General features: G+C 35.1%; 2 protein-coding genes across 2 annotated transcripts; both read right to left on the bottom strand.

Annotated features, from left to right (window-relative positions):
* Positions 1-2: 2 nt before the first annotated feature.
* Positions 3-9411, bottom strand: LOC105209476 (uncharacterized). The gene is made up of 12 exons (XM_011179891.3): positions 8832-9411; positions 8285-8590; positions 7633-8227; positions 6532-7578; positions 6297-6468; positions 5761-6231; positions 5563-5697; positions 5425-5509; positions 5171-5360; positions 4873-5023; positions 4682-4811; positions 3-287 (listed from the first exon to the last, which is right to left on the bottom strand). The coding sequence occupies exons 1-12, from the start codon at positions 8896-8898 to the stop codon at positions 187-189; spliced, it is 3450 nt and encodes a 1149-aa protein (XP_011178193.2). The 5' UTR covers positions 8899-9411; the 3' UTR covers positions 3-186.
* Positions 9412-19357: 9946 nt separating this feature from the next.
* Positions 19358-21886, bottom strand: LOC105209473 (myosin regulatory light chain 2). Its single transcript, XM_011179888.3, has 3 exons — positions 21848-21886; positions 20253-20492; positions 19358-20130 (listed from the first exon to the last, which is right to left on the bottom strand). The coding sequence occupies exons 1-3, from the start codon at positions 21848-21850 to the stop codon at positions 19705-19707; spliced, it is 669 nt and encodes a 222-aa protein (XP_011178190.1). The 5' UTR covers positions 21851-21886; the 3' UTR covers positions 19358-19704.
* Between the last annotated feature and the right edge of the window lie 3394 nt (positions 21887-25280).

The following is a 25280-nucleotide window of genomic DNA, read 5'->3' as shown; positions in this document are numbered from 1 at the left end:
TGTTTGGTTTTAAAAATAAATTATGTTTATTTATTCATCGCTTTTATTCACTGAAATGTTATAAAAATTATACAAAAAGGTGCGATGATTTTATTAAATGCTGGACTATATGTACATCTTGTGTGCATGTATGTATGTGTTTATTGTATATACAGCTGTGTATATTGTTAAACAAATATTTATGGTTCAATATAAACTCAGCGCAATCAAAATAGCGAACACTATGTAATTTGGCAGCGTACGATTTGATTTGCTGTTGGTAAAACTGCCGTAGAACGTCTTGGTGCCTGAAAAGAAATGGAATAAATAATATAAAATTAAATATAGAAATAAAAAAATATAATTTGAATATATAAATTATAAAATATTATATAAATAAATTTCATTAAGTAAAAATCGGTTTCGGAATAGTATTATTCATTTTTCAAAGTCTTTATACATATATATATAATTTTGTTCGTACAAGTGGTGTTATCAGCTTATTTTAGTCTACTAAAATTCTTAATAATTACAGTAGAACTTCCATAACTCGAATTTCTATAACTTGAAGTTCTCCATAACTTGAACTCTTGAATTGGCAATAGCGTTTAGAATTCAAATTAAATATTATTATCGGGACAGAATTTTAAAATATTTCCTATTTCTTACAAAAAACTTTTAAAACATTCAACAAGATATGCAATTGTTAGTTGCATAAAACTGTTATATTCGGTAGAACGTATTCATTCTCATCAAAATGGAACATCTGGTATATTGCAGTTTTCCATCTAATGTTCACATGAAATTTACAATGAGGTTGAATCAAAGTGTATTCAACAAAGTGAACTAAGTATTTGACATACCCATGTTTGACAGTAAAATAGAAAACAGTTCATGCATTTGTTTACATTAACCCGTCTCTTTTTATTTTGAACAATATAATATTATATATGTATGTATATTGATTAAATTTTTTGGCATTTGTCAGTTGGAGAATAAAACATTGCTAAATTGCTTACATTAAATTTGTTTACTTTTGAATTTCAAAATTTGAATTTTTGAATAAATGTAATGGTTAAATCAATGGCATGCATGTCAGATTTAACTTAATAACGTAACGCTTATAATGAGCTTTCAAGGCTAGGTACGTTAGTATTACGTACTGTAGAATGGGAACAAGTAGGAGGATTATATATTCTTTGATGATATTCTACTAGACAGTCAGGCTTCAGCTGAGCTCTGGTCAGTCGCAAGATCCTGCTGACCCAAAGAAAATCGTGAGTAGGGATGGCAAAAAATTTTTTTAATCGATTAAATAATCAAATGATTAATTGAAAGATATAAAAAAATAATTGCAATTAATTGCAATTAATGTAAAAAAATCGATTAATCGATTAATTCCAATGTTTTCAAATAATACAAAATTGCATAAAGACCACCATCAGTTTCAGCGCCGAATCTTGTATTATAATGCTCTATCACAGAGTCCCAGACATATCCAAAAAGAGAAAATGGCCTACATTTGAAGTTAAGTAGCACAATGACATTAAATTTTTCAAAATATGCACAGCAATCTTAAAGTAAAACAATTGCCTCTTGCTTGAAAGGCTATGTTTTGCAACTTTGCGTAAAAATAAAACCAATAAAATATGTATGTATGTATGTGATTGGCGTTCAACCGTTTAGACGGTTATAGCCGAATCGATGAGAGCGCGCCACTCCTCTCTTTCCTTCGAAGTTCGGCGCCAGTTGGAGATTCCAAGTGTAACCAGGTCACTCTCCACCTGGTCCCTCCAACGGAGTGGAGGCCTTCTCCTTCCTCGGCTTCCTCCGGCGGGTACTGCATCGAACACTTTCAGAGCTGGAGTGTTTTCGTCCATTCGGACAACATGACCTAGCCAGCGTAGCCGCTGTCTTTTTATTCGCTGAACTCTTCCAATCGTATTCGCGGTATTCGTCGTTGCAAATGTTCTGAGGTCCGTAAATCTTGCGCAAAATTCCTCTCGAAAACTCCTAGTGTCGTCTCATCTGATGTTGACATCGTCCAAGCTTCTGCACCATAAAGCAGGACGGGAATGATAAGCGACTTGTAGAGTTTGATTTTGGTTCGTCGAGAGAGGACTTTACTTTTCAATTGCCTACTCAGTCCAAAGTAGCAGTAAATAGGAGACTATATTCTTATTTCAGACATTCAAATTGTGTTGGTATATACACAAAAACAAAAACGTAAATAAAATTAAAATATCGTATTAAAAATTCATTTGTCTTAAAAGGAAAATATATTCATGAAGTCAAGAAAATTTAGAAGTCTGTTCAACCAAGTTTGAAGAAAAAGCAATTTCGATAAACGTTTTGTTGTCAAACGATTGCGTTTTTCGGTCGCAGTTGCACCCGCTTTTGATATTTGAGTTGATATTTAACGTAGTTATTGCTTATTTTATTAAAAAATTTCCATACTTCGCTTTTAACTGGCGCCATTGCACTTCAAACAACTGAACGTAAAATGCGTTTGACTTAACTGTAAATGCAGTGTTACCAGATATTCATTTTTTGATTTTAAACTACGTTGACATATTAGAATTTAACTATGTTTACAACGTTTGCACTCATTAATGACTGATGTGACCAATTTCGACCCTTGTAAGCTAACTTAGATGAATATAAAATGTATTAAATTTGAAAATGCTGTTTGCGATTATTTTGCAATTACTCGAGTAATAGTCGAGTAATTTGAAAAGGTGTTTCGATGCAATTAAATCGTAAATTAAATGAAAATAATCGATTAATTTAATCAAATGATTAATCGTTGCCATCCCTAATCGTGAGACGTCTAGGAAGCTCATCGCTCTCAACTATAAATCATTATTTGAAGGGGTCATTTTCCCATTAAAAATTTTATCGGATGCTAACTGCAGAAGTTTCCTAGAAGAAGACGACCCTGCGAATTTGCGGACTTAGAAGTAAAAAACTTATGCACATTTGTAGTCTATTCACGTCGCGTCCTAATATCTATTTATGGTTTTTCTGAGTTCACAAAGGACAGTAGACTATAAGGTCTCAAGTTCTTAAGTGAACATAAGTCTTACTCAAATATATACATAGCACCAAACTCTAATTAAACTGTTCTCTTAAATAATCTTCTATCTTCCTGTAATATTCTCGAGTTCTAAAAAGTTTTGAATTATATTACTTTTATTTATTTTTTAAGCTCTTTTTGGTTCATTTAGGTATTCATTAATCCAACTAAGTGGTTAGAAATATTCTCCAATTCAAATCGATACCAGTAAAATTCTAAGAGATAGACCATTTGGAAGTTCCTATCAGGCCATGTCAGTTTCAATTCAAACTTTAAACGCGTTTATCTCAAAACTAATTTTTTTAGTCGGTGGACACTATTTCTCGAGCAGTTATGAAGCGATTTTGTTGAAAATTTTCACACATTTTTAAAATTAACATAAATCTAATTTATGTACGAAATATTTTTTTTTTATTTTGATTACAACTTTTTTTCGAACAATAATGCCGAAAATTTTCCCAAAAAACTGAGTTTTTTTGTTAAAAATCTGTGAAAATAATAAAAATATATATAGTATATATAAAATAATATTTTTCCATTTTCCTTCGCTCAATAACGAAATTTATCCATGTATTATCGAAATATTTTAGGTTTATTGATTTTAGATCAACCAATAATGAGCTTTTTTTACAAAAATTAATATCTAAATAAATATGAAATTGTAAAAAATGCCCTCTTAATTAACTTCAGACCTAGCGCCTTAAATTTAGGATAATGAATTGTGCCAATAGGTAAAACCGATTCTGCCGCCGACATTGGAATGTTAAGAGATTGTTTAGTACTTTTTCGAGGAGTATACATATAAACTACTAGCAGACCGCTCCGGCCTCGCTCGTGTTTAAAGAAAATTTTAAGGTTTTACACACTTATACACACTCTCTCATACATAGGTACTTTCCCGTTTCTTGCGACAGAATGCATCATTTAAGAAAAAGAAAAAAGAGGAATATTCGAATGCGAATCGAAATTATATTTTATTTGTAATGAGCTAAAATTTGATTCCGACCTCTAGTCTTTGGTGTCCGTTGTCTTTCTCTCTGATTACGAAGGCGTTGGGAACGCTCAGAGTTCGATGTCCTAGTGCGAGCTTGTATATTTCTAATATTTTGTTCTTCAAGCCGCTGCATACACTCCCTACTCGACTCTCAAACGACTACTTGGGAGGTTTTGAAATTTTTCTCGACTCTCTGGCACGCAATTGCGATGCGTAGGGAATGACTCGCAAGACGATTTTCAGTTTCAGATTAAGATTCTCCATCATGTCTTTTTGATACCCTCACCTCGGAACTATTTCCAGAAAGTTGAAATTCTTGCAATAAATTTAGCCTATGTTACTCGGGGTGAATGTAGCTTTTCTATGGTGAAAGAATTTTTGAAATCGGCACAATATCTTTCGAGTTTATTCATTACAATCATACATACAAATCTTTCCTTTTTATAATATTAGTCTAGATTATTGTAGCAGAACACTCAAAAAAATACTATCTCGTAATAGTAAGATCGATTGTAATTGGTGAGTTTCAATTACTTTCGATATTTGAAATCAGAAAATTTTGTTTAATTACCTTTCTCAATTCGAACATCCTAATAAATCACAAAATTATTAATGAAACATGATTCACTTACGTTTCTCATTTGGATCGCGTACACCACATGTTCTATACGAAATGGTGGCTTTCCTTTTTTGATTCACATAACCGGGAATGAATAGACTGGGTGCATCTAAACGACCAGCAGCAATGAGGCGTGACATATCCTATAAAAAACATTAAAGTTAAGCCAACTTTGTTTCATTTAAAAAAACAATATATTCTCACCAATTCCAAACGATGCGCTATTGGTCCCTTGAAGTGTATGATCATTTGAATGCAGGCGCCACCGTGTAACTCCTTCGTTTTACGCGCATCCACATCCAACATCCATTCCGGAATGCCCATAACTGAGCGTAGTTCTTCCAAGAATTGTGCGCTAAGAGAAGATAACAAAAAAGAAAAATAAATATTTTAATTAAAATACATTAAAAATTGTACGGATAGAGCAAACAATTAGTATAATTTAGTGTTTCAGGGAAGTATACATATAGCGTTCTCTGTGTAGCGAATCGTAGACACTTACACCACGAATCTCGGTGGTTTTTGTAAATTCACATATTTGAAAACATTATGATCCGGTTCAATATTAGCGCAGGCGAAACGTTCCGAGGAGTATTCAGGACCAAAGATGACTATTGAACGGCCGATGGCACCCACGGGTCCTTCAAGTGGAAAGTTCGAATCTGTGAGCACAACACGCTCCACACCGAGATCTGGAAAGATAAAAAAAGTTAATGATCGCCATTTCAGATTTAACTTAAGGAGCACCCTTCTTACTTATTGTGCCAAGCCGCGCACCCACATCGCCTACATAACAACGTAATGGATTGTCGGGACCACATTCCTGTTCGTACAAATCACGCTACAAATAAAAAAGTATTAAAATTTCATTAATTGTAATAAAATCAATCGTACATTTAACGGATCCGCTAGTTGGGTATAATAGGGGTTCCACACATAACCGCCGGCCACACAACGTGTTATGGTGGGTTTCACTGCAGCATCCACACCGACTGGATTCACAAATATTTGCCAATTGTGATTTTGGGTCTAAAATTCAAAATATTCCGCAATTAAATTAATAATCTCAGTGTTTACTTAGGCATATCAAACCATATTCCGATCGTTTTTGCCCGGGTGCCGCAATTTCACCTCGATAACCGTCTCCGATTGACTACCGTCGATATGTATCAGCTGTGTCATTTTGATGTAACCGTACGCATAACCGGTGGGATGGTGAAACGATGCTATCGCGCGTATCTCACGCGCCTCACTAGGGCTGTAGCCACGCTCCAGTGTACTGCAGGCCCAACGCGCATTTCGTTGCTTCTTATGTATCACCACCGAGCGACCGATCACACTGTTGTAACCGAATAGCGGTAAATTTGTGTCATTATAGGCGTCTTCGTACTGCACAAGTGCATCGAGTGTGCCGAATTTGCCACTCAGATCGCCCATTTCATATTGATCGGTTGTGCCCTGCTTGGGTGGCGGTGATGATTTCACATTTATATTGAAGGGATTCCAGTGCCCGTAGAGTGTGGTGTCTTCACAAGGAAATTCAAGATTCGCTTCGACTGGTGTCTGCGAGAAATTCAAATAAAGAAATGTAAAAAACTGTCAAGCTTTCGAAAGCTCTCTCATTTTACCATGTGTATGTGATAGCCGCTGTTCTCCTTCAGGCCCTTCAACTGCACTTCGACATTGCTAATGTCATATTCCGATTGCTGTGTGATTTCTAGGCGTCCATTTACGGTCAATTCATCGCCATTGGCATACCACTCTTTGGCCACAACTTTACGTCGGAAGTGTCCTATAATGCTGTTTCAAACAAATACAATGCTTTATTAAGAGTTTTATTTGAATAAAAATTGATTTACTTACACAGAGCAAGCCAAGCGTTCGCCACGCGCTTTAGGTCCAAAATCATCATAAATTACCAATGACTTCCCCAAAATACTGTGCCTACCCGATAAAGGTAAATTCGTGTCGGTAAACATGAGCCGACTCAAGCTTTCCGCATTTTTCTTACGTCCCGCTATGGTTAACCTACCCACACGCGTATCCAATGCGCCCACACGACACATCGCCGGCAAATGTGGTTTACAGTAATCATCAACCGTACGATTTCCCCAGTGTACTTTGTGTGGATTGTAAACATTGCCGGTGGAAATGCAACGATTCTGCCAATCGTAGAAGTCCTTACCAGGCGCATTACTATGTATGGCCCAACGATGGTCGAAAGTATTGTTCTGTGTGGAACCGTCGGCGTGGATTAAGTATTCGAATATGACGGTGGTATCTTGCCAAGGCTCTTCAATTGGTTGGCGAAAGAGTACGCGTCCCACCACTGGATAGCGCAGTAATACTTGCGCGGTAAACATCGGTTTCTGGTAGATCCCATTCCTACGGTATTGTGTTATAGACGAACAGCTCCAAGAATTCTCGGTTATGTTATCAACATTGGTGCGATTATAAGTGAAGATGACCATGCCACGATGTGCGATGCTATTCAGACCTTGCAAGGGCAAAAACGTATCCCAGTAGAGACCACTGAGCTCGGAGCTAGCACCTGGTAGTAAATAATTATGATAGTAATCCTTATTGCGACTTTGCAATTTTCCACTCAAATCCCCCGTGGGATATTGATCTTGTGTGCCGAAACCCGGTGGTGGTATGCTCGATTTCTCAAGTTCACGTGGATTGTATAAACCACCAGTGGACTCGCAGTAACTCGTTAGACCTTTGCGATGTGGCACTGGCGGTAGTGTGTGTATGCGAAATGCGGAGACGTCTTCGGCAAATTTGCGATTAACGAAACGCGCCTGTTTGCCCGCCGATTCGAGTGTGAAATTTAAAAAAGTCGGATCGAAGCGAGAACGTTGTGTAAATGTTATTTCACCTTTGATGCCACCAGAGTTCAGGAAGGTTCTATAAGAAAATACTCAGTAAATTGAACCACAGTGTGGATGTAATAATACTTACTTGTATGTCAGTGGCTCCACGTGACGTATCTGCGTACATGCCAAGAAGTTATCGGGATGTTGATCTTCGAATAGAACCAGGTAGAGCGTACGATGTGGTATGGATAAATCCGAAGGCAACAATACAAATTTATCATCTCTATAAACAGCGCGTTGTGCGGACTGTAAAGCATTCTTTGCCACATTTATTTTGCCCAATCTAGCATCAAGATCACCGATACCCTTATTCTCGCCATAACCTTGTGGATCGAATACCAATTGCAAGAAATTGCAATTATCTTCGGTGCGATGATGATCGTTTTTAAAAATGTCCGTCACAAAAATTTTCCAACTATGACGTGTTATCGGTTTGTTGGGATCATCATTCGACGGTTGCGCTTGTATGTGATAGAGATCGGAATATATGAGCGTATCACCCTCGGCGCCATCTGTTGGCGCTAACCAACGGAAGTGCACAGAGCCCGCAATGGGTGTGTTGAAACGCGCCTCTGCCATATGCTCCACGGACATCTGAATGGTGGTGATGGTGGCACAGATGCGCGCATGCGTACTGATATCGGTCAGTACCAGCGATTTACCCCAGATGCCCTTTTCGCCTGCAGTGAAGAAACATTTAAGATTTTATATTCCAAGTATAAATACATTTGCCTTACCTATTAAGTTCATATCACGATACCAAGTGGCGGTCTCATTACCGGGCAACACCAGAAAATCGATCCCATCATCGAAACTCACTGTTTGCGCGCCCAATTTCTCCACACTACAGCGCGACTCTGGATCAATGTCAGCATAATCGACTGGAAACTGTCGCACGCCCCAACTCCACGCCTGATCCGGATATTGTAGCGTGGTCTCCAGCTTTGCTATGATCTCCACAGTTGTTGCATTCACTTGTCGGAAGGTAATCTCGCCGTGCAGACCACGCTGAGAGAGGTACGCTATTAGTTGTTGTGCGCCGACTATTTACGAAATGCGCACGAAAGCAATAATGTGATGAAAGAAGAAATTAGACATGGCAGAAAAACAAATAAAAAGGTTAAAAATGGTGAGTTGATGACGTAGTAAGCCAACGCTTAAAACAAATTTAAATAAACGCGTAGAAAAGGAAGTCAAGCGTTAAAATTTGCTTGCATTTTTTTCCATGAAAGTTTTTCAGTTTCTTTGAAACGCGCTTGCAAGCTTGCTTTGTAGTCTACTTACCAATATTTTGCAACAAAATACATGCAGCGATGACTAATAGCCATGGATAACTGCCAGGGAACTTCATTTTGATTTTCTGTTTCCAAAACTTTATTTACAAATACTTAAAACAACTAAATATTTATGCACAGTGGAATAACATTCCTTGATTTAAAGAAAATATTGCACAATTGTATAACAAAAACAACAAATATATTGTGGAAAAAATAAATTAAAAATTCCTTTCACTATCACATCGTGTCGACAATTCCACTACAAATCGCCACTGTTCCGCTGACCGCTTTGCAAAGTCGTTCATTAACGTTTTACGCACAACTAAATCTGGTTTCTTCAACAAAGCCGTAGTTGGCCTGTTGAAATCGACTTGAAAACACATTCGAGTTGGTTGGTTCATAAGAGAATTGGCCAGCTGGTGTGTGTTGAGCAGAAAGCTTTCATAACGAAAGTCGAGGTGCTCTTCCGCTTGTGCTATGCGCTACGGTTTACTTCGCGCTTAGAAACTGGTTTTGAACGAATCAGCTGTTTAAGTTGTTTGACCGGAGCTGCAATGGTTCTTAGTGTTGTGCCGGTAGTATGTTTGCTGAAACTGTTTATAGCTGACTTCTTCACGTGCAATGTTGAGCATGCGCAGCGGCGGAAATTGTTTAACACTTTGAGCTGCTCTTTCAGAATTAACCAGGCACCAAGGCGTACTACGTTGGGTGTTTAAATTTATTTCGGAGATATTTTTAAAGAAATTTTCGTAGATGCAAAGCAGACAAACTTGCCTTGATTAATCCGAAATGTTTGACTGACATTCTTCAAAAATTGATTATTAGCCTATTTCTCACTATTTCACATATAAGCTATTTCATTCAATCTGAGCTATCATTTTATCTTATTTAACCAGTATAATTAGTATATTAGCATTTGGACAGTATGTTAAGTGCTGCAGTAAATTGAACTAATTATACTAGCAATAGTTGGTGGTATTGGTTTCTGATCAAACCAAACTGAGAATCTTCTATAAGAGTGTACCGCTGCTGGCGTACCCCGATGATACTGATATCATCGGAAGCAATAACCGCGCCGTTTGTTCTGCTTTTTCCCGCATGGATAAGGAAGCGAAGCGAATGGGTCTGAAGGTGAATGAGGACAAGACCAAGTACCTCCTGTCATCAAGCAAACAGTCGGCGAATTCGCGTCTTGGCTTCCACGTCACTGTTGACAGTCATAACTTCGAAGTCGTAGATAATTTCGTTTACCTGGGAACCAATATCAACAACACCAACAATGACAGACACGAAATCCAGCGCAGAATCACTCTTGCCAACAGGTGCTACTTTGGACTGAGTAGGCAATAAAGTTCTCTCTCGGCGAACCAAAATCAAACTCTACAAGTCGCTTATCATTCCCGTCCTGCTTTATGGTGCAGAAGCTTGGTCGATGTCAACATCAGATGAGACGACACTAGGAGTTTTCGAGAGGAAAATTTTGCGCAAGATTTATGGTCCTCAGAACATTGGCAACGGCGAATACCGCAGACGATGGAACAATGAGATGTACGAGTTATACGACGACATTGGCATAGTTCTGCGAATAAAAAGACGGCGGCTACGCTGGCTAGGTCATGTTGTCCGAAAGGACGAAAACACTCCAGCCGGAGGAAGCCGAGGAAGGGGAAGGCCTCCACTCCGTTGGAGGGACTGTGGAGAGCGACCAGGTTAAACTTGGAATCTCCAACTGGCGCCGAACTGCGAAAGATTTCTCGTATGCTTGTAAAACGACAGTCCTTTAAGGTTGTCTTTATTTTTCGTGCATCGTGCCAGTGTGAGCTTTTAACAAACGAGCTTGTCAAACCTTATTATATCGTAATTAAGGGGCATGTAAATCAATATAATAAAATAAAAATTTTGACAATTATGCTCTCCAAACACTTGAAATTTTAAAATTCCCATTACTTTTTGAACACAGCACTTACATATACACAAAAATATCAACTTGCTTGCAGTTTTAATTTCATTGCTCTATGGGCTTTTAAATGCGACTAGAAAGAAGAAGAATCTAATCTAAAAGAAGAGTGCTACATAAATGCTTAATTTTCGGGTATTATTATATCTAAACAAGATATTTAAGAAATTTCATGGAAAAAGTTTCTCTTATCCATTCTAGTAAATAAAATTTCTACACCAGGGTTATCTAATTGATCCACCATATCGCACCACATTGTCACGTCAATCCATAAGACTGTTGATTCTCTCATAGATGCGTCTTTATATTTCACTAATCTCATATAGGCTACTTAGGAGATCATTTCGTCGAGAAGTGGTAGAAAACATTCCATGACTTTTCGTCGTTAACATATTCTCACCATATTTCTTTCCAATCAATTAAGTTTTTTAAGAGCTATATAAAGCTCGGGGTAGAAATTTTTATTATTTACTAGTGCACGTAATTAACTTAAAACTTTGAAGAACTCAGCGGGCTAGTGAAGATGTTCAATATAAATATCTTCAGCTATATATGTAGAATATCTGAGGAATCTATCTTTATCCTCCAATCTAAATCTTTTATTTGGAATTACTTACCTTTGACTTCAAAAACAATTTACTCAAGGTAAAAAAGGTATAAAAATTCAATTCTTCAGTAGAAAAATAACATACTGCTTAACAGGTACTGGTAATACTTGTACAAAATTAGATTAGAATAAGATTGTCAATTTTTTTTTTGGATTGCATAAAGATTAACAACCTCTGGAGGATGGAGTCATATGTAGAAGTTCACGTAAGTGAGGAAAGTTTCTGACTGCCATTCACTTGGGAGTGGCCAGGAACGATTCTTTTACATGTGGCTCAAGCAGCTCACAACTTCCGGTCTTAGACCAAGTATCCTCTGGGTAGCCAACAGACATCCGTCTGGAAGCGAGCTAAAGTGAGAAGGCGAATCCCGCTTATGCGGTTGTGCGTAGGGCTTGGGACCCACCACATAAAAACGAATAACCAGTGAATAAGAAACACAGGCCTCGGATGAGAAACCCCCCTTTTGATGACGACCACGGCAAACGTATAAAGGACTATGATTTAAGGGCATGCACCTGGAATGTCCGGACCCTTAATTGGGAAGGTGCCTCTGCCCAGCTGGTTGATGTCCTCGTAAGAGTAAAGGCTGACATCACCGCAATCCAAGAAATGCGATGGACGGGACAAGGACGGAAGAAGGTGGGTCCTTGTGACATCTACTACAGCGGCCATATAAAGGAGCGCAAATTCGGTGTGGGATTCGTGGTGGGAGAGAGACTCCGTCGTCGAGTCCTGGCATTCACCCCGGTGGATGAACGTCTAGCCACAATCCGCATCAAAGCGAGGTTCTTCAACATATCGCTGATTTGCGCCCACGCCCCGACGGAAGAGAAGGACGAAGTGACCAAAGATACCTTCTATGAGCGCCTAGAACGTACCTATGAGCGCTGCCCCCGCCACGATGTCAAAATCGTGCTTGGCGATTTCAACGCTAGGGTGGGTAAAGAAGGTGTCTTTGGCACAACAGTCGGAAAATTCAGCCTCCATGACGAAACATCACCAAACGGTCTGAGGCTGATCGACTTCGCCGGGGCCCGAAATATGGTCATCTGTAGCACTAGATTCCAGCATAAGAAAATCCATCAAGCTACTTGGCTGTCCCCGGATCGAATCACTCGCAACCAGATCGATCATGTTGTGATAGATGGACGACATGTCTCCAGTGTTTTTGATGTGCGTACGCTTCGTGGTCCCAACATCGACTCAGACCACTATCTTGTAGCAGCTAAGATACGCACCCGCCTCTGTGTAGAAAAGCGCACACGTCAACAAACACAAGGAAGGTTCGACATCGAGAAGCTGCAATCACAACCGACAGCCGAACGATTTTCTACTCGACTTGCACTCCTGCTCTCTGAGAGCACTCATCAGCATCTCGGTATAAGGGAGCTGTGGGACGGCATATCAAACTCCTTACGTACAGCTGCAACCGAAACCATTGGCTTTCGGAAAAGCCAAAAAAACAGCTGGTATGATGAGGATTGTCGTCTCGCAGTGGAGAGAAAACAGACTGCCTACCTCGCAATGTTGCGATCGACCGCAACACGAGCGGGATGGGAAAGATACCGAGAGCTGAAGAGGGAAGCGAGACGCATTTGCAGAAAAAGAAAGAAAGAGGCAGAAATGCGTGAGTATGAAGAGCTTGACAAGCTGGCCGACAGGGGTAATGCTCGAAAATTTTACGAAAAGATCCGGCGACTAACTGAAGGTTTCAAGACCGGAGCACACTCCTGTAGGACCCCCAGCGGTGATCTAGTGGTTGATGACCAGAGTATACTGTGTTTGTGGAGGGAACACTTCTCCAGCCTGCTGAATGGCAGTGAAAGTACAACACCAGGAGATGGCGAACCCGATTCCCCAATCGACGACGATGGAACAGATGTTCCATTGCCCGACCGTGAAGAAATTAGAATAGCAATTACCCGCTTGAAGAACAACAAGGCGGCGGGGGCCGATGGATTGCCAGCCGAGCTATTCAAATACGGCGGCGAAGAGCTGATAAGGTGCATGCATCAGCTTCTTTGCGAAATATGGTCGGAAGAAAGCATGCCCGACGATTGGAATCTCAGTGTACTCTGCCCAATCCACAAAAAGGGAGACCCCACAATCTGCGCCAACTATCGTGGGATAAGCCTCCTTAACATCGCTTATAAGGTTCTATCGAGCGTACTGTGTGAAAGACTAAAGCCCACCGTCAACAAACTGATTGGACCTTATCAGTGTGGCTTTAGACCTGGAAAATCAACAACTGACCAGATATTCACCATGCGCCAAATCTTGGAGAAGACCCGTGAAAAAAGGATCGACACACACCATCTATTTGTCGACTTTAAAGCTGCTTTCGACAGCACGAAAAGGAGCTGCCTTTATGCCGCGATGTCTGAATTTGGTATCCCCGCAAAACTAATACGGCTGTGTAAGTTGACGTTGAGCAACACCAAAAGCTCCGTCAGGATCGGGAAGGACCTCTCCGAGCCGTTCGATACCAAACGAGGTTTCAGACAAGGTGACTCGCTATCGTGCGACTTCTTTAACTTGATGCTGGAGAAAATTATAAGAGCTGCAGAGCTAAATAGAGAAGGTACAATCTTCTACAAGAGTGTACAGCTCCTGGCGTACGCCGATGATATTGATATCATCGGAAACAACACCCGCGCCGTTAGTTCTGCTTTTTCCCGCCTGGATAAGGAAGCGAAGCGAATGGGTCTGGTGGTGAACGAGGACAAGACGAAATATCTCCTGTCATCAAACAAACAGTCAGCGCATTCGCGTCTTGGCTCCCACGTCACTGTTGACAGTCATAACTTTGAAGTTGTAGATAATTTCGTATACCTAGGAACCAACATTAACACCGATAATAATGTCAGCCTTGAAATCCAACGCAGAATCACTCTTGCCAACAGGTGCTACTATGGACTGAGTAGGCAATTGAAAAGTAAAGTCCTCTCTCGACGAACAAAAACTAAACTCTACAAGTTCCTCATCATTCCCGTCCTACTTTATGGTGCAGAAGCGTGGACGGTGTCAACATCCGATGAGACGGCACTAGGAGTTTTCGAGAGAAAGGTTTTGCGGAAGATTTACGGTCCCTTAAACATTGGCAACGGCGAATACCGCAGAAGATGGAATGATGAGCTGTATGTGTTGTTCGACGACATAGACATAGTCCAGCGAATAAAAAGACAGCGGCTACGCTGGCTGGGTCATGTTGTTCGAATGGATGAAATTGCCCCAGCTCTGAAAGTTTTCGATGCAGTACCCGCTGGTGGAAGCCGAGGAAGAGGGAGACCTCCACTCCGGTGGAAGGACCAGGTGGAGAAGGACCTGTCTTCACTTGGTATTACCAATTGGCGCCAAACCGCCAAAAGGAGAGATGCGTGGCGCACTGTTGTGGACTCGGCTATAACCGCGTAAGCGGTTTCTACGCCAGTTAAGAAGAAGAACAACCTCTGCTTCAAGTGTATACTCTACTATATCTCAACCAAACCTTTCTTTTAAATTGTGGACGCAATGCTTTGCGGCAGAAAACATTCCCAAACTTATTTTGAAGAATGTTGCCGATTTTACAATCCTTGATCGGATAAAAACTAGACCCGGGTAACATAGAACTGCTGCTTAATCCATTCGGTTATAGGGGTCTATATTTAAAATATATGGGTTTCGTAAATTCAAAGTTGAAAGCACTTTGCTGAATTCATATTTTTATATTCTTTTTCGAAGCTATAATAATCCTACGTGAAAATGTAGATGTTATCTCTGATTGGTAAAAAATTCTTGATGTTTTTTGCGTTTTTGTTATATTCTCTAATTTTCCCTAAATTTCAATACTAGTGTTCTTGACAAACATATGATTTGTGGTACACTGATGAATGAATTTTGTGTATGAACAGTGTTATTGGAAAGATTTTTGTGCGTTAGCTTTTGGCGTTTTTAGTTCAATTTAGTTCTAAAAAAAGACGTTACAAATGTTTAGTAATAATTTTCGTTCACCTTATAAGTGTATGTATGTACAAGTACCTGTTAAGCGGTATATATATATAAAAAGAAATATATAATAAAAAAAAAATAATACATACAAAAATTAAATAAAAAAATTTAGTTTAAAATAAATACAAAATTAATAAAATTAAAAATATAAAAAAAAAATAAATTTTAATTTGAAAAATATAAAAAATTTTAAAGATATAAAACGAAAATAAAATAAATTTTAATTGAAAAAAATAATAATAAAATTAAAAATATTAAAAAAGTATGTTAAGAAAAAAATTTAATACAATTAAAAAATTAATTTAAAAATATAAAAAAAATTAAATTTAAAGATATAAAACAAAAATAAAATATATTTTAATTTAAAAGAAAATTAAGAATATTTAAAAAAATTTAATCAAAAACAAATATACTAAAATTAAAAATATTAAAAAAATATTTTAATAAAAAAAGTAATAATTAAATTAAAAATATAAAAAAGAAATTAATATTAAGAAAAGTTTACCAAAAAAAAATTTTAATATTAAAAAGAAAAATTAAAAATATAATAAAATTTTTAAATAAAAAATTTAATAAAATTAAAAGTATTACAAAAAAAATTAATAAGAAAACTTTAATTTAAGAAATATAAAAAAAATTAAATTTAAAAATATAATAACTTTAAAAAAAATATATTTTTTGTATATTAAAAAAAATATATTTTTTGTATATTTTTTTTCTAAAATTCCGCAAATATCCGTTTGAGCGCACGCAAAGTTATAGATAAATGAAACAAGCTTTCGTTTTTTCTTTTGCTGTTCTATAGATGACTTAAGTTGTTTTATTCAGCTTGTTTTAGTATTTTTTGTTTGATTTTGTTTTTAAAGTCATCCCATTATGGATATCATTTTTCTATTATGTACAGTTGTCAGATGTTTTACAACTGTTGTTGTTGTTGTTGATTTTTTTTTTGTTTTCTAAGTTTCTTCTCTTTTCTTCCAATAACAATTTGTCTATAAAAGTCAGAGTCATAATATAATATGTCATGATTTTAGCCCTCTTTCTCAATTTGTATAATTATATGAATATAGCTACAAACTAATATATATGTAGATAAAGATATATATATTTTTTTTTATATACTTAAAAATTTCGTCGTTCATTTTGTTGGGGTTTATATATGTATATTAAAAATGTTTAAATGGTTTTTTTTTGCTATTAAGTGTTTAATATATGTAGCTAGTGTTGCATTATATGTAATTGTATGTATATATATACATATACATAGCAATGTAGCATATATGTATATATAGTATAAATAAATATGTATATAAGGGGGATATTTTGTTTTGAATTGCATAAATGAATAAGTTTAAATAGTTACTTTGATAGTTTATCAGAAGTATGCGCGTACTCAAAAAAATCAAACTTTCAACTCTATATAAACTGTAGCATAAACTGTTGCGCTGCCCTTTAAATATTGTTGTTGTTTGTTGCTTTTTGCTTGCAATGTATATACGGTGTGTGTGTGTGTGTGTATGTTTCGTTGTCAAACCGTAACATTTTTCGTTTGCAGTTTGAATAACAGTGTATTGTATTTGCACGTAAAACCAAGTGTGGCAACATTAGTACAAGTACAAGTACGGTTAGTTATTTTACAATATATACATACAGTTAGTTGTTTGTGTATGCGCAAATAACAATCGAGGGACTAGCGTGTGCTTATTTATGCTTAGTAAATAGTTGTATATATTATATATTCGAGTTATGCGTTTAGAATTCGCGCTTTTTTGATACTGTATAGTAGCATCTCGTTCGGTTTTGCCGCTCTTTTTTTCATAATAAGTACATATAAGTACTGTTATTTGTTGTAAATAATATAAGTATATGCACAAATATATATATGTAATATATAAATATATATAAATAAATATATATAAATATATACATATATATGCATGCATACACTTGCAATAAAACACTTATAATTTTTTCATATTACTTTTTTGTTGTTGTTGTTGTTTTTTTCAAAAAAATGTTCGTTGTTTGCTTGCTTGTGAGTGTAATATAATTTTTAAGTATTTTATTTTTTTGTTAGTAAATATATATATATGCATTTGTTTGCAAATGTTTAACGGTTAGTAGCACATATACACACCTCTATATATGTATATATGCGCCAATCAAATATATAACTAATTTTTAATTTTTTTTTAAATATATATGTTGCTATATAATTATTTATATAGAATTTTCAATAACACTCAGTGATAGTTTGTTGTCAATAAATATTAAGAATAATATAATAAGGCTTCATAAAGTTTTTTCTCTTTTCATATAATAGCTAATAGTTGTTTTTGTTTTGTTTTTTTTTTCTACATTTTGTTTGTTTGTTTAGAAACGTATATACAAACACAAGTATGTAAGTGATTAGTGCATAAAATTTCAAAAAATTTTTTTTACGGTTATATAAATACGTATATATGTATATAGAGTTATATATATAAACGCATTAATATACACTTGCGTGTGTGTGTTAGTAGCTTTAAATTGGTATTTAAATAAATTTGTTATTAGTTATGAAATATATATATATAAACATGCATATTGTTTTTGTAATTTTTTTTTAAGAAATTTTTTTAAATATTTTTTTATTAATTCATATTTAATTGCATTATAATATATAAGTTCTCCAAGGGATGTCACACTTTAACAGTGTTAAATAGATAAATATTTATTGAAAAATTGTTTAAAAACTTTAACTGAAACTTGAACGTTTTTATGTAAATAACTTTGTTTTAAGTCTTTGATAAATTGAAAGAAAATCGACATAAATCAATTAAGTTTATATATGTATATATGCAGTGTTGCAATAAGTTATTTATATATTTTCAAATTTTTTTTCATAATTCATAAATTATTTAAAAGACAATATAATGTGCGTGTGTTTTAGTAAATAAGTTTAACTAGTATAAACGTCATATTCAATGAACAAGTTTGGGGGGTTAGTAATCAAAAAACACATTTCGTTTATATATAATATAATAACGGTTGAATATATAATATATATATATGCATATAGAAGTTCAATAAACATACACGGATAGGATAAGGGTGCATAAATTTTCTAACTAAGTAGTTCAAAGTAACATAAAACGGATAGGGATAAGGATATGAACAATCAAAAAAATTGAACTACAAAAAAACTTATAATTTTAGGTTAGGATACGTATGAATAAATATAGAACTTCTGGAAAAAAAAACATATAAATATAATATATATAAATATATAGTTAAATATATATATACATGAAGGGGAAGGTTAAGCACTTATAACTTAGGTTTCATGCGTACATTTCGTTATATTTTCGTTTGATAATTGGGGTTTTGGTGTGTTATTGCATGTATATATATATATGTGTTAAAATAAATATTTAGGCGAAAAGCATTTTTATATTATTTTTTATGTATATATATATAGCTGTATGATAGATGAGCTGTTAGTTTTTTTGATTAAAATTTCTTGTATGATTTGACGTTTTTGTGGTACTTCATTTCTTGTTTGTTTGTCTACCTATACTAAGCTTATACTCGTTTAAAGTTTAAATAACAAAATACATGTAATATTACTAATGAGTTACTAGTTTACTAGTAATTAATGGCCTTTAACCTATGCTGAAATACCCATTGTGTATGTGACACATTTGAAAGATAAGTCCCTAAACTGTTGATTGCTGTTGTTGGTTGTTTGTTTGGATGAAAAGAGGTGGCGCATGTGCCGCGCTACTACTACAACAAATAAAAATCTACGCAAATTTTCAGTTTTTCAAGTTTTTTGTTGATTTTTCTTATTTTGATTTTTTTTTTTTTTGGTGTTTTTTGTTTTTATAAAATTTAAATTATCAACTAAGAAAACACTAAACTGCCAGTTGTTGTTGGACATGCGCACCAAAAGCGTGTTGGAAACGAAATTTTTCTTTGGTGCGGCGCTTCACTTTTTGCTGTTGTTGTTGTTGTTGCTTTTCAACTTTTCAACTAGTAGTAGGGACTAATTTTTGGATAATTTCGTTTGTTTGTTGTTGTTGTTTTTTCTGAAGAAAAGTTGTGGTCGTTTCTTGCAATAATAACTGAATGCGTAATTTTTTTTACACACAAAGTATGTTGTTGTTAATTATTTTTTTTAAAAAAGTAAAGATACATTTTTTTTTTTGGTTTTCAAAACAGGATCTTAGTGTTTTGTATTAAGGTTATTTTTTATATAATAAATAATAATTTTACTTATTTGCTTGCTGCTGCTGCTACTGTTGTTGTTGCTGCTGCTGCGCTAGCTATTTGCCTTGCATAGTTGCTTATGCGGCGGCTTCCTCCTCTTCTTCCTCACCCTTGCCGGTGAGCATCTCAATAAGAGCGGCGGTATCGATTTGATTCTTATCATCAATGACCATCTGATCCCAGGCATCGTCACACTCCTTGGCGCTGAATTTATCACCGAAGTTCATGAGTGATTCACGGAATTTATCACCATCAATGAGACCATCGACATCGAATGTTTTGAAAGCGGCAATGACAACATCATCTTCATCATTGGCACCTGATGAGGCCATACGGTTGGCGAACAGGGTCAACAATTGGGTGAAGTTGATGGGGCCGGAGGCCTCACCCAACATCTGGTCCAATTCCTTGTCGGCGGCGATTTTGCCAACGGAATCGAAAGCGGCGCGCAAATCGTTCTTGCCGATGATGCCATCCTTGTCGGCATCCATTAGTTGGAAAGCCTACGCGAGGAAAAAAAGATTTGATAAAAGGCGGGTATTAGTAACTGTTTCACGGTAATTGAGCGTAAAAGGTAGTCGAAAAAATATAGAGCATGTAACTGTCACATTTGTGCAATACTTACTTCCTTGAATTCGGCAATCTGTTTCTGTGAGAAAACAGAGAACACGCTGGAACCAGCGCGCTTCGATTTCTTTGAGCCACGTGAGCCACCTGACGCTCTCTTCGATCCAGTGGTTGAGGCTGGAGCTGGAGTGGCAGCTGGTGCTGGGGTTGCCGCCTCAGATGCGGCTTCAGAAGCGGTTTCAGAAGCACCTCCCTCTTCCTTGGTCTTCTTCTTCTTAACCTTCTTCTTCTCATCGGCCTATATGGATATGGAAAAGTTGTTATGATTAGGGACTAGGTCTTGAAAAATTATCAATGCAAACGAAAAATTTGCAATTAATTAGAAAAAATTTCGAATATTTACACAAAATTCAGTAAAGGTTAACGGTAAATGCAGCGCTACTGCATACAGTAGTGAAAAAAGTATTGAAAAGGGATGAAAGGTTATCAGTAAGTGATTAAATTTAAAAAAGAAAAAGGATTCGAATTGTTTTAAAATATTTTACAAATTTTTTAAATTTTTGAAAATATTATTCAAAATTTAAAAATTTTGGAAAATTAAAAAATTTTGAAATTTAAAAATGTTGAAAAATGTATAAAAATAAAAGTTTGAAAATTAATTTTTTTTAATTTCGAAACAATTTGTTCAAAATCTTGAAATAATTACGCAATTTCAAATCTATGCCAACCATTTAGTTAGGCCACCGCTGATCTTCACATTATAAGTGTGTGTGTGTGTATGTATAGCTAGATCGTATTACGAATTCCATTTATAGTAACATGGAATGAAACAATCGAGTAACGCAGACCGATTTCGTTATAGTATAGACACGTATGCCTGAGTACAGCTAAGATGCGTGTTATAAGGCGATTAATCACTTAAAATTTCTTCTAGATTATATACTCGATAATTGGATTCGAAAAAAATTATTTAAGAAAAAATTTAATTTCGAAAAAATAATTTCGAAAAAATATATTCGAAAAAAAATGTTTTCGAAAAAATATATTCGAAAAAAATATTTTCGAAAAAATATATTCGAAAAAAGTGTTTTCGAAAAAATGATTTTCATATAAAAATATGAAAATGCTTGTTTTGTGAGAATTCTTCATTTAATTTCATGTTTTCGAAAATATGATGTCGAAAAAATGTTTTCGAAAAAATTATTTTCATATAAAAATATGAAAATGCTTATTTTTATGAGAATTTTTCATTTAATTTCATGTTTTCGAAAATATGATTTCGAAAAAATAGTTTTGAAAAAAAATGATTTCGAAAAAATGGTTTCGAAAAAATATTATTTTCATTTATGGTTATTTTCGTTTAGAATTTTTCATTCAATTTCACTGTTCATGCATTTGCAATATTGCATTAACCGTTAGCGTTGCGCACTAATTTCACTTCAAAAACTCTATTTTTATACGAATTCACTTCTTCTCCAACATTACTTTGACCGAATTCCATAAATTTTGCGTGCATTACTTGATTCACTTTACTGTTTTTGTGTAATTATTTGTACATTTTCAACAATAATTAATTTTTGTATTTGTTTCAAATATCCTTTGCTCTGAACACACAAAGTCCACAGGCTAGTTAGTCCCCTAGCGTATCCTTACCATGATGCTGAACTGTTTTCTTTGCTGTCTAAACGGATCGAGCGGTCAGAGCACACTGAGTGTTCTGGCTGATTTTATCGGGAAGACATTAGTTCTTTTGTAGAATTTGCGCCTCGAAGCATTCCAACGGCGCACACCAACACATCCATAATGCGGGCAATGTATGTGCCACCTCCAGCTCCCCCTCACCGCCGCTTCGGTTTAATATAGCGCCATCTTATATTATTACAGCCTTCGGCCTGCATTGCCGAACCGCATACATGCGCATATGCCAGCTCGTATGCCACGTCGGTTTTACCCATTCGTGTGCACATATTCGTGCTACCTTTTTTAGTAGCCATGCTGTGGTTTGCCCGGCTGCACGGTGGGGTATATTGGCCACTTTCATGCCTGTATCGAGTACACAAGCCGACATAGATTTCACGTCTAGGTGCGTATATCACGGTGTTTTGACAAGTGTTCGTGTGTGTTTGTGTTTGTGTGCGCCCGTATGCGCGTACTTTTTCTGCGCATTTTTTGATGCTTTGATGCTCGAAGAAAATCTAATTTTAAAATTGAATTTCATTCTGCTTCTTCTTCTTCTCAGTTTTAGTGCTTCACTCGATCGCACTGCGCGAGCTGGTGTATATACTTTTAGTATTCAGAACCTGCTATATACATACATATATATAGATATATAAGTAGATCTTTTAGTAAATTTGTTGTAGTTGCTTGTGTATACTTCACTGTGTTGGGTTGATCGAAAATTCTGTACCAACGAAAACGAAATTTCGTCAGTGGTTTTGAAAGCATCCAATAATGTTTAGACGCTTTATTTTCGTTTTTTTTCGAATTTTATTTTTATTTTGAATTGTTTTTGCTATTTGTTGAATGTAGTTTAATTTCGGGCGAAAGCACCTACGGCACCAAAGTATGCTATATGCTAGCTATGCGTAGATACACCTCTTGTATATTAAAAATTTTTTTTTATGTACACACATACATACATACATATAGATGTATGGCGCACGAACACTTTTACTCTCCCACACCCTAAAAAAGAATCTAGGAATCGAATCCGTGGCATTCTAAAAGAATTCGGCCGCCGTACGCAATCGGTTGAGTAACATTTGTATATATATCTATATATATATATGTATCTGCAATATTATATATATGTCTGTATGTATGTGTGTATGCATAAAACATATGTTGGCTTGGTTATTGTAGCACAATCGGTTGTGCAATAACATATTTTGTTTTGATTTTTTTTTTTGCATTTTTAAATATTTTTCGTTTTACTGAAACTCAAAACTATTTTCATTATGATATTTTTATGTTATGCATAACATTCACACATACATATACTTATGCAATATATAATTTTGTTATTCGAGCATAATTTAGTTATATAATAAATGCATTTTAATGTATTTTTACAAGTGCCTACCTTTTTATTACCGTTAGTTTAAAAATATAACTAGCATACTGTTTTTACTAGGTTTAAATGCACCAAACTTTTATTTATCATGGGTATTGAACCAAAATAAATTTTTCCAGGAGATTGAGCTCTGAGTAACAAATTGTATTCTCCGATTTTTGAAGTTGGCCTCTAAAATCGAAATATTTGGATTCGAAATTCGAAAAAAGGACTTTTTGCAAAATATATTATTAATTACAGAATATAGCTATTATAATTTCAAATTTTTCTTCTCAAATGGCAGTTGTTATAAGAGTTCAGTATTTTTCGATATATACATTTTTTACTTTTTTTCGAAGAATAAGTTTTTCAAAAAAATTTACATCAATTAGTTTTTATCAAAAATGTTACTTTAATAGCTAAAATATATTCTTACGTAAATATCAGAAATACTCTGCAGGCGGCTAGCACTTGTTGTCATTAGTTCAGGCTATTAATTTTATTACCCCTGTGTTTTTAGGTTAAACAGGTTACTCGTTCTATAGGGCTTTTACTATAACTTGTATATCCTTATTAATTTCCTCATATAACAACTTAATTAAATAAATCAATTACAATTTAACCAAATAATTACAAAACAAATTAAAGTGCAGCTTCTCTAACTCGAATCACCATAATCCACAGAAAAACTTCGAGTTAGAGAGAATTCGAGTTATAGAATTTTCATTAAAACATATAATTTTTCAAAAAACTGGAAAACATAGATTTAAATACAGTTTAATTTAATTAACTAGAGTTATAGAGAACTTCGAGTTATAGAAGTTCGAGTTATGGAAGTTCCACTGTATATATGACTTTAACTAATTTAGCTTTTAAAGTGAATTCTATGTATACATAATATTCGTGGATTTAACAATCTTTGAGTAGTGGCCAATCGAACAAGCAGCTGGTATAAATTTATTATATACTGGTATAAAAAAATAGAATAACAAGTGGTTATACCACTTTGATGGGATATAGAAAAAAGTTCCCAAAAATAGCGGGTAGAAAAGTGGAGAATCTAGAACAGTTATATTTAACATAAAAAATTCAAACTGCTGGAATTAATTTTGTTGTCATAGAATAAGTTAGCATTAAAAAGTCAAATGAACTGATTGAATTTAAAATGGAGTTGCATAGGAAACAGCCGTGGATATGAGTTTTCGTCAGTATGTTCTCCATTTTCTCATCAGAATGTGCTGATTATAAAATGTGTAGATCCCATAAGTTTCGTATCAACGTGTGACTCTCTTTTTAGCTTAATTCTTCTATACATTTAGATTTTTTGGTCACGATTATGCTGATATTTGCAATAAATATAAATCCATCTGAACCGATATTTACTCCTAGTTTAGGAAATTTATGTTAGATTCTACTGAAGTAGTTCATTTTACTGACGGTTGAACAAAAACGCTGAGATCTTTGAGACGATTTATTAGAAGCGATTGTGTCTCCGAATTTTAAAGCTATTATAAGAGAGACTTTTAAATACAATACACAAGTATCTGCAACCTTGATTTTGACAAAATTGGTATCTTGTATTGTTTAGTGTAATTAATTGATAGTGACGAAAAGAATATTGATAACCCTAGAATCACTATTACCGACGCTCTGATGATGTACGTATCTTAGTTTGCAAGATATCAGCTGATATTTGTGCATGAGACGTTTTGGAAGATTTATCTGATGAACACAGGTGAATTCCATCTAGCAACGACTTCTTCTTATTTAAAACAAAATGCGTAACCTTGGATGAAGTCAAAAACACTAACATTACAAGAAGGGTTGTCATAACGATAAATACATTTTTTGTTTGTTCAAAAGTTTAAATTTAGGTAAAGCAATGTAAAATTTGATATAAATTCAGTGGTATTAGTTTCTGTAGTATGCATGCAGTATTGCTGAAATTATTTTAAAACCATCAATTTTTATTTGATTTATTTTGGTCACAAATTCTCTAAATTAATTTTTAGCTCTTTTTTTTAATATTTATGT

This window comes from Zeugodacus cucurbitae, chromosome 2 (genome assembly GCF_028554725.1).
Source record: "Zeugodacus cucurbitae isolate PBARC_wt_2022May chromosome 2, idZeuCucr1.2, whole genome shotgun sequence".
NCBI lineage: Eukaryota > Metazoa > Arthropoda > Insecta > Diptera > Tephritidae > Zeugodacus > Zeugodacus cucurbitae.
The sequence above is the reverse complement of the archived record's forward strand: the minus strand, read 5'-3'. Positions and strand labels throughout refer to the sequence as shown.